Source organism: Notechis scutatus, chromosome Z (genome assembly GCF_049901735.1).
Source record: "Notechis scutatus isolate UNSWTSFEM ecotype Mainland chromosome Z, rNotScu1.2, whole genome shotgun sequence".
Classification (NCBI taxonomy): domain Eukaryota; kingdom Metazoa; phylum Chordata; class Lepidosauria; order Squamata; family Elapidae; genus Notechis; species Notechis scutatus.
In genome coordinates this window covers 105,849,996-105,859,169 of record NC_142025.1, presented here as the reverse complement: position 1 = coordinate 105,859,169, position 9,174 = coordinate 105,849,996, and the positions used below count along the sequence as shown (strand labels likewise).

At 33.6% G+C, this 9,174-nt stretch overlaps 2 protein-coding genes across 2 annotated transcripts; both read left to right on the top strand.

The window, feature by feature from the left end:
• Nucleotides 1-477: 477 nt before the first annotated feature.
• LOC113428714 (olfactory receptor 10A7-like) lies at nucleotides 478-1,428 on the top strand. Its single transcript, XM_026691251.1, has one exon. The coding sequence runs from the start codon at nucleotides 478-480 to the stop codon at nucleotides 1,426-1,428; it is 951 nt and encodes a 316-aa protein (XP_026547036.1).
• A 6,098-nt stretch (nucleotides 1,429-7,526) lies between these two features.
• LOC113428713 (olfactory receptor 10A7-like) lies at nucleotides 7,527-8,429 on the top strand. Its single transcript, XM_026691250.2, is given in 2 exon segments — nucleotides 7,527-7,672; nucleotides 7,674-8,429. Coding segments are annotated over 2 exon segments (762 nt in total). The 5' UTR covers nucleotides 7,527-7,666.
• The last annotated feature ends 745 nt before the right edge of the window (nucleotides 8,430-9,174 follow it).

Here is a 9,174-nt window from a genome sequence, read left to right as displayed (position 1 = left end):
TTATATGATAATTGTTTTTCCCCTATATAATCTAACAAAGGAACATATCTGGAGCAAATATATTCAGCTGTATTTATTATTACTCTTAAATAAAAATTAATGAACATACTGAAGTGCACTTTTCAATATATTTCCTTATTGGCAATCAAATAATTCCCTCCTTTTTAATTTAATGTTTGACTTATTTCAAATACAGATCCATTTCCTGATGTAATGGATTCTGTACATGGACTTTGAATGTGCATTTCAAACTTGAAAAATGCAAAGTAAAATTAAACCTGTTTCAGGTTAGAAAAGTATAAATCATATGTTTAGAATTAAAATACGAACCCTTTAGGTAAGGTTCTGGTATTTGTCTGAAATTAACATTGCTGATTCTTTTTTTGTCATAAATATAATAAATAAACAAGTCCTAAATATGTATGTATTTTTTATTGCCTTCCTGCTTCCTTCCCTACAGGAAAAGCACCCAAAATAATGAATGACAATAGTACCACTCCTATTGAATTTGTACTCCTTGGAATTTCTGAAAGAACTGATTTACAAACTTTGCTTTTTGCTGTTTTCCTGATAATCTACTTTTTTATTCTGATGGGGAACTTGATAGTCTTTGTGGCCACTATTTATAGCCAGGGTCTTCACACTCCCATGTATTTTTTCCTTAGGCATTTATCTTTCTTGGATATCTGTTATACATCTGTCATTCTGCCTCAAATGCTTGTACACTTCATAACAAAGAGGAAGACTATCTCATTCTTGGGGTGTGCCATGCAGATGTTCTTTTACATCTTCCTGGGAACTGCTATATGTTACCTCCTGGCTGTAATGGCATATGATCGTTATTTGGCAATTTGCCATCCCTTGCACTATATAAGACTCATGACCAGGAGAACCTGTTTCCTCTTTGTCTCCGGCTGCTGGATCATTGGCTTGTTTGTATCTCTATTACAGACATGGTTGATATTTTCTCTGCCCTTATGTGGTTCTAATGTTATTAATCACTTCTTCTGTGATATCTCTCCACTGATGAGACTGAATTACCCAAGCAATTTTATAAATAATATGGAAAATATTCTGGCTGTATTCCTAGTTCTTATCATCCCATTCATATTCATCCTGGTTTCCTATATTTTGATTATTACTGCCATCTCAAAGCTTACTGTACCCGCTGGAAGGCAAAGGGCCTTAGGCACATGTTATTCACATATGGTCTCTGTTATCTTCTTCTATTGCACAGCTATGTTTGCTTATTTAAGTCCAAAGTTTGATCATTCTGATTCTTTAGGCAAGCTCCTGTCTCTCATCTACACAATGGCCCCTGCAATGCTTAATCCTGTTATCTACAGTTTAAGGAACAAACCAGTAAAAGATGCCGTAAAAGAAATACCAGCAAAATTCTGCATGAGTATGAAACATTATTTTTGCTGATTTTGTAGACAATTCCTTAAAAAATAGCCTTACTCATCCAATTCTTAAACTATTGTTACAATTAGGTAGATGATTTTATTGATGATGAAGAAGACGTACCTTACAATATGTATTTGTATATCTCATGATGTCTCGTTTTTCAAAGTTTTCTTAAAGCCTAATTTGTTACATTAAAAAAAGATGCCCGCACCAATTGAAAGATCACATTTATTATAGCAGACACTTACTTTAATACAAAGTCATATGGGAAGCCAAATTTCTTTCCTTTAAAACTTAGATACACATGCAAGTCAACAATAGATACCTGCATGATTTGAGTCATAATAGTTTTTATTCCAAAATATTTTAAAAGCTGCAAGAAATTATCCAGTTGCATATTTAATTCTATAATAAACAAGCTTGGAAACCAGGAGTGGATTTATAAGCTCTATTCACACTGTTATTGTCCACAACAATTTCCATGCTGATAATGTATTTAGGTAATGCCATGTTCTGATTCATAGAGCTGATAATTGTATTAAAAATTAGATTAGAATTTGCAACTCAGATTTTCAATATCAGAACAGATTACACTTTGCCTTTAGCAACTATATGCCATATGTAGTTTATATATAGTTTATAAAGTAAAGTAGAAGAGAATGAGTGGTCCAATATGATCCAATAAGTTTTTGTGTCTAAGGTAGGATTAGAATTCATAGTTTTCCAATATCCATCCCATTAATTATCATACCAAAAAACTCTGTTATAGGAAATACTTTGTGAAAACATTTTGCACAAATTTTCTGAATGTCTGTGCAAAGAAGTTTCGTCTAGGATTCATACTTTGAGGGAAGGGTAAAGAAATTCACCTAATTTTCAAGAAGGAGTTAAAATGTGTGAATCTTCAATCATTCCAAAGACTGGTTTAGATTAAGTATTATTCAAATGCAAATCAAACACATTTCTCCCAAAAGTTTTATTTTCTTCAAGTTTGTTATTTCTGTGGTGCTTTACTTATAGATAGGCAATATTTAAGTGCACCTACAACAATGCTAGTGATGTAAGCAGACACCTAATCATTACAAGCAGAGGTTTTGCTTTTTTGCTTTGTTTGTACTGATGTACCTTGTACTTTGTTTGCTTTGTTTAATAATTTAATAAAGACAATTGCAAGATGAAATACAGTTCTTTTCTTCTGGATTGATAATTCTCCAACATATGTGTAAATTCCAGATGGGTAAAATACACATAAAAATAATTCTAAGGACATGAAAAGAGAAGAAAAAGAGTCTCAGTAGCAAACATCATTTCATAATTGCAGGAAATTCATGTAGAAAAAGAATATTTCTATTGTTATTGTCTTACACTATTTCCAAGTAACTATGAAAGATTGGATGCATTTGCTTGTGGGCATCAAATGTGGTGTAGCAAGTTGGAAATGCTAAAGTGACAAACAAGATATTTGACTCTTAATTTCCAAAAAGTATGTGTGTGTGTGGGGGGGAATTAGCCTGAACTCAGGTATATTTTTGACATATATTAAAGTACAGAACAAAATTAAGTTCATAGCCAGCCTTCTTACTGGCTGTTCTCTTTGAGATATTAAGGTGTATATATTGCTTTGGTGTAGGCCAGTGGTCCCCAACTTTTGTGGCTTAGTAGCCCAGTAAGGGGGGGGGAGAGTAGAGAGGGGATAGTTCCCTGTAAGTGATAGGCAGGTGTGCACAAGCATGCACAGCTCCATTTGCATGAGCAGGTGGTGCATATGAAGGAGCTTGTGCAGCCTGGTTCTGAACAGGGCTTGGGGACCTCTGGTGTAGGCTGATTACATGTTTCTGTAGTGCTCCGCAGAATCTTTTTGCCTTATCATAGTTTTCAAGTTAAAAAACAATAAAAACTTAATAATTTTGGTTTATTATTATGGGGAATACAACTCAAGGAAAACAAAGTAAACACAAATAAATGATAAATCATCTCTGCCACACTCTTTTTGTTTGTTTGTTTATTTATTGTGGTGCATTTTGCCTTGTAACCAAACCAAAGTGGTGATCAAAGCAACAAAAATCCTCAGAGCCTCCTCACCTTTGGCAAACTGTAAGATATTCTTCTAACAGTTAAGATACCAGGCTAAAAAGCAAGACATTATGACTTCAAGTTCCACTTTAGCCATGAAAGCCAGTTGGGTGACCTTGGGCCAGGCACTCTCTCTTAGCCCTTCATAGGATTGTTGCCATAGAGAAAATACGAGTGGGGAGGTATTTTCAACCTGTTAGCTAATTAAATTATTTGGCAACGAGAATCCATCAGTACTGGCTGACTATTGTTGAACAGTGCTGCAAGATGCTACAGACACTGAAAATGAAAATCACCAGAAAAACACTTTTAGCCCTCTTGAACTTTTATAGCATGTCAGAAACTGACAATTATAATAATTAAATGTTAAATTCATATTTCTCAGGAGTCCTATGTGATATAGTCATTCTGAAATTATGTTAGTGTTCACCAACAGTTTTTTAGAAAGCAAAACTTTTGAAAAAAGTAAATTGACCAATGTTATCAAAACAATGTTTCTAATAAATAAATAAATGAGAAAATAAATAATGTGAGTCTTTCACTACAGTGAATATATTGAAAGAATTTGAAATATATATTATCTACTTTTTTAAAAAAATCCTACACCTGAATTGAAGACAAGAATTAGGTGTGTTAAGATTTTTTTGGGGGGAGGGGGGAAATAATATTTTCAGAATTCCAAAAGAACCATAAAATATGAAAAAAGGACATCACTAATCAGTGTAAAAATGACATTTTTAAAGAAGTCCCCAGAACAAACCATTCTAGCATTAGGAATATTTTAAAATTCTGCTTCATATTTTATGAATGGGAAGTTTATGATTTATTCTATATTTCTTTTTTGCCTTTTATTTTGCCAATTTTCTCTGTTTCAAAGATATATATTTTTTTGCTTTGGCAGCATTAAATTCTCATTGGGAATCTGCATCAGGGAATTAAAAATTCTATCTTCTTAGGGAGAAGACTTTTCTGCTGTACAAAGGGTGTGCTGATTATTTTATAATAAATTATGCCTTTCCGACCCTGGCTACCTATGACAGCCAATGGAGGGGCGGAGAGAAGTATTTAAGAAGACTTATCAGAAACTCACACAAATACAGAATTAAAATCTGCTTGAAGGGGTATAAAATATCAGAACATTTTCCTTCAATTGTTTTTATTGAAAGAGAAGTTTTAAAAGTGGACCCTCCAAAGGAAGGTTAATTTAGCAATTTAATTACCTTGCATTCAATTATTTGGTTACTCACATTGTGAAAAGGTTGCATTGAGACTCTATTTCTAAGCTTCAGAAATTGTGGGAATATGTATGACAAAAACTGAAATAGGTGAGATGATCTGAAGTTGATATGGGCAAACAGGATAAATATAGATGGTTGAGACTTACATGGAATTCAAATCATTTGTGGCGTGACAGTGGATAATGAAACAACAAAAGAAGATACACACCTGAAGACTGAAGAAAAATCAAGTCTTCTTTAGTGCAATCCTGTGCAAGTCTACAACTGAAAAAAGTTTCAATAACTTAAGAGATATCTTTCACCTAATTATGCGAATTCCAATATCATATATATAAAATGGCATAATGTTATAATAGATCATTCTAAGTGGGACTGGTATTTGATACATATTACTATAGTCATCTTTTCAGCTTATCCTTTTGCACAACTCCTTCAAGAATGTAGGAGCTGAGTTTCTGAAAAGAAAGTTCGAGATTAACTTTACAAGTTATCTGTTGAAGCTTAGCAATCATGTATGATAAAAACTAAATGGATTTTTTCCTGAAATTTCTCTAGGGGAAGATGAACTATATTAACCAAATACAGGTTCTTTCTTTAATGATGGTATGAGCATCACTACTGTAGAAAAAAAAAGTTTTCTACTAATGATTGCTGTTATTATTATTCTTCACAAGAAGTTTTAGACTGACTTTGGGATTTTTGTCAACTTATTGCAACCTTTCTAAGAATTTAGGATAGGCAGATGTTGTTATTTGATGGTGTTAAAGGTATCAATGTGGGATATAAGCTGTTTCAAGTAAAGTTGTCTTTTGCAATTGACTGATGTTGACTTGCCAATGCCCATGGTATTCTAGTAGTACTCCGGTTTTGGGGATTGCACCCAAACTTGCACCTATTACTATTACTATTTTATTTTATTTCTTTTGCTATGGTTGATCTACTCCTATTTGCACATCTTTGTATATTTTTTTTCAGCTATTTCTGTTCTCTTCTTCTCTTCCAGGTACTGCAACATCCACTATCCAGACTGTTTTGGTTTTTTTATTGATAATTGTTAAGTTTGGGATGTCATGTGGGAGGTGATGATCTATTTAAATTCTAAAGTCCTAAACTTCTTCATTTTCCATTACTTTGTCTGTTTTCTGGTCCAACCTGTTTTTGCTTGCAGGCAAGTGGTATTTCTAGCATATATTCCAATGCACTGTTGTTCCTACTTTGTCATTTTTGTGGTGGCATCATCATTATTATTTCATTCTGCCATGTTTATATATGACTCAAGATGGCTTGCATACCTAATTTTCCCATCTCCTACTTTTCCCATAACAACAATCCTGTCAATGGTTTCAATTGAGAGTTTGTGACTGGCCTAAGGCATACTGCTAGTTTTGTTATGACCGAGATGAGGGGGAATATAGAATTCATAGTCCCCTGCTTTACACAGTTATAGTATTGATATTGATTTCATTTTGCTTAACAAAATAATAATAATAGGATTTCTGATATTAAAATACTTTTTGGAATTACAAAAGAATATGAGCTCTTACTTGATAAAGAAAGGATTACCTTCCACACAGTTTTTTTCTTTTCTCTTCCTATTATTTTCAAAACAGCTGATATAGAAATGGAAAAAAGAAACCATAAAAACAAGTAATAACATTATACATTAAATATATGAGAAAAGATCTTGTAAGACAGAGGTATCAAATTGGTGGCCAGTGGGCCGGATGCATCACACATAGGCCACACCCACCCCAGCTCCGTAAAGGGGGGAAAAGTTGCAATACATCACATGATGGCAATGTGATGCAGTGAGTTTGACACCCGTGATATAAGATGGCAAATAGGCAAAATAAAGGTGTACTATGAGTACCTCTCCTCAAAATAGCTGAACATATAGGTTTCCTAAAAACCATGTAACTATCCAATACAAATGATACTTCTGTTGAAAAGAAACATTTCAATCAGCAGAAACATGAAATTGGTTGCGCAAAATCATTTTCAATGGATTTCCCTGTATCAGATATTCCAGTTTCTCATTATACTTTTTAAAATTATTCGTTATACTTCCATTTCTCTTGAAACCTGGAAATATCTGTAATAGAATAAAATTTATTTAAAAATTCTTGAATCTTCTACTCCTGAAGGGATTGTATATTTTGCTCTAGTCTGATTGTTTTTAAAATGTATTGCCCTAAAATAGAATTTTCCAAAGAAAGGGTTCCTAACAAAGAAAATAAACTGAAAATTAGACACAAATAGATATTATTATAATTAGGGAGGAAATATAGGAAAAATATAAAACATTTTCTTCACCATGTTGCCAAATCTGAATGTAGTTAATGATATGAGATTAAGGCACTGGATACATTTGTTTTTAATAAAAGGTTTGGTGTCAAAGGGAATATTATAGAGAAAAGTAAAGAACTTCTTTTTGCACTGGACTCTTGTAACTCTTCTTAAGATGTTTTATACTGGGATGAATGAATGTTTCATCAGAATGAACACTTTAATTTGAGAAAATAGGAGTGGTCTTGTTATAACAATGATTTTTTTTTATTTGCAGGTAATACCTGTATGAACAGTTCATCAGCTGTCTGATAATCAGAAATTGGCCAAATTGAATGGTTACACCATTGATTTATCCAAAGTCCCAAGTTTAATATTATTAAGCCTCAGTATGATTTCACACACAACTGAATTGAATAAAACCAAATTTTAATGTATTAAATTAACATATAGTTGCTTTTGTTTTCCAGGATGCATATAAAGAAAGAAAATGTTCTAAAAAACAACACAGCACCCACCAAATTCAGCCTTCTGGGTCTTTCTAAAGAATACCATTTACAAAGTATATTTTTCTCCATTTTCTGGGAATCTACATCAATGCTTTGACTGGAAATCTTCTAATCATTCTCCTTACATTGGTTGACCAAACCCTACACACACCCATGTATTTTTTTCCTAAGCAATCTATCCTTCCTTGAGATATTTTTCACATCAGTTATTGTCCCCAAGATGCTTGACAATTTCTGTTCAGGGGATAAATCCATCTCCTTTATGGGTTGTGCTCTGCAGAATTATTTTGCATTGTTTTGGGGTGGAACAGAATGTTTCCTCTTGGCCTCAATGGCTTATGATGATTATGTTGCCATTTGCAAACCACTGCACTACTCTGTTCTAATGGAGAAAAATGTTTGTACTAACTTAGCTGTAGCCTCTTGGTTAAGTGGATTTTTCATGTCCTTTGGCCATACAACTATGGTATTCACAATGCCCTTTTGTAATTCTAATGTTATCGATCATTATTTTTGTGATATTCCTCCATTACTGAAATTGGCTTGTGGTAACACGTTTAGAATTGAAATAACTGATTTTGTAGTTGTTGTGATTTTTGCAACTTTTCCTTTTTTTCTGATTTTAATGTCTTACTCTGGAATCATTGCTGCCATTTCAAAGATCTCATCCTCTGAGGGCGGGAAAAAGACTTTCTCCACTTGCTCCTCACATCTCATTGTTGTGACCTTATTCTTTGGTTCTGCTTGTATTAAGTATATGAAACCCAATTCCACTGTTTCTCCAAATGCAGACAAATACCTCTCTCTTTTTCACACGATCATTAGCCCTGCTTTAAACCCTGTCATATATAGTTTGAGGAACAAAGAAGTGAAAGGTGCTTTTATGAGACTCTGGGAAAGTACACTTTTGGATTGACTTTTTGCATGTATTGTAAATTCTGAAGAAGTTGTGAATTTGTACCATGTGATTCCAAGAATTATCTTTTAGAAAATTCCTGCAACAAAGATGAATGAACAGTTCACTTAGATATGAAAGATCTCAAATTAGAAGTAATTATTATAGAAACAATGCCTAAAGTTTTTGTTATCCTACTAATATAATTCAATTGGTTAAGTGAAAATTTGAAAATTACATAAAAATGTATAAACCTACTTCACTGTTTGTTTGTTTTTTTAAAAAAAAAACCTATAACCTACATGTTAAGACTTAAATGATGAGGTCTTATTTTTATTGTGATTAGTAAAATTGCTATTTCTGACCAACAGCCAAGTATAGATATACCATATATACTCGAGTATAAGTCGACCCGAATATAAGCCGAGGCACCTAATTTTACACAAAAAAACTGGGAAAACTTATTGACTCGAGTATAAGCGGAGGGTGGGAAATGCAGCAGCTACTGGTAAATTTCAAAAATAAAAATAATTAATTTGGGGAAACGATCTCACTATCATGAAAGGTTTAATTGATTCACTAACCCAAAAGAAGAAGATGATGACAACAGCGGGAGGCAGGAGTCACTCTGTTCCTCTCCTCGGAGGCCCCCTGAGTCAGGAGTCGCTACCGCTGGTGTGGCCCCAGTCCCGTGTCGCCTCGGGAAGGGAAAGGCAAAGCGCTTTTGCCTTTCCCTTCCCGGCTGGGGCTGTTGGGAGTTGCTGCC

What these genes read in the sequence shown, in the direction of transcription:
- LOC113428714 (XM_026691251.1), top strand. Translation starts at nt 478, where the DNA reads ATGAATGACAATAGTACCACTCCTATTGAATTTGTACTCCTTGGAATT.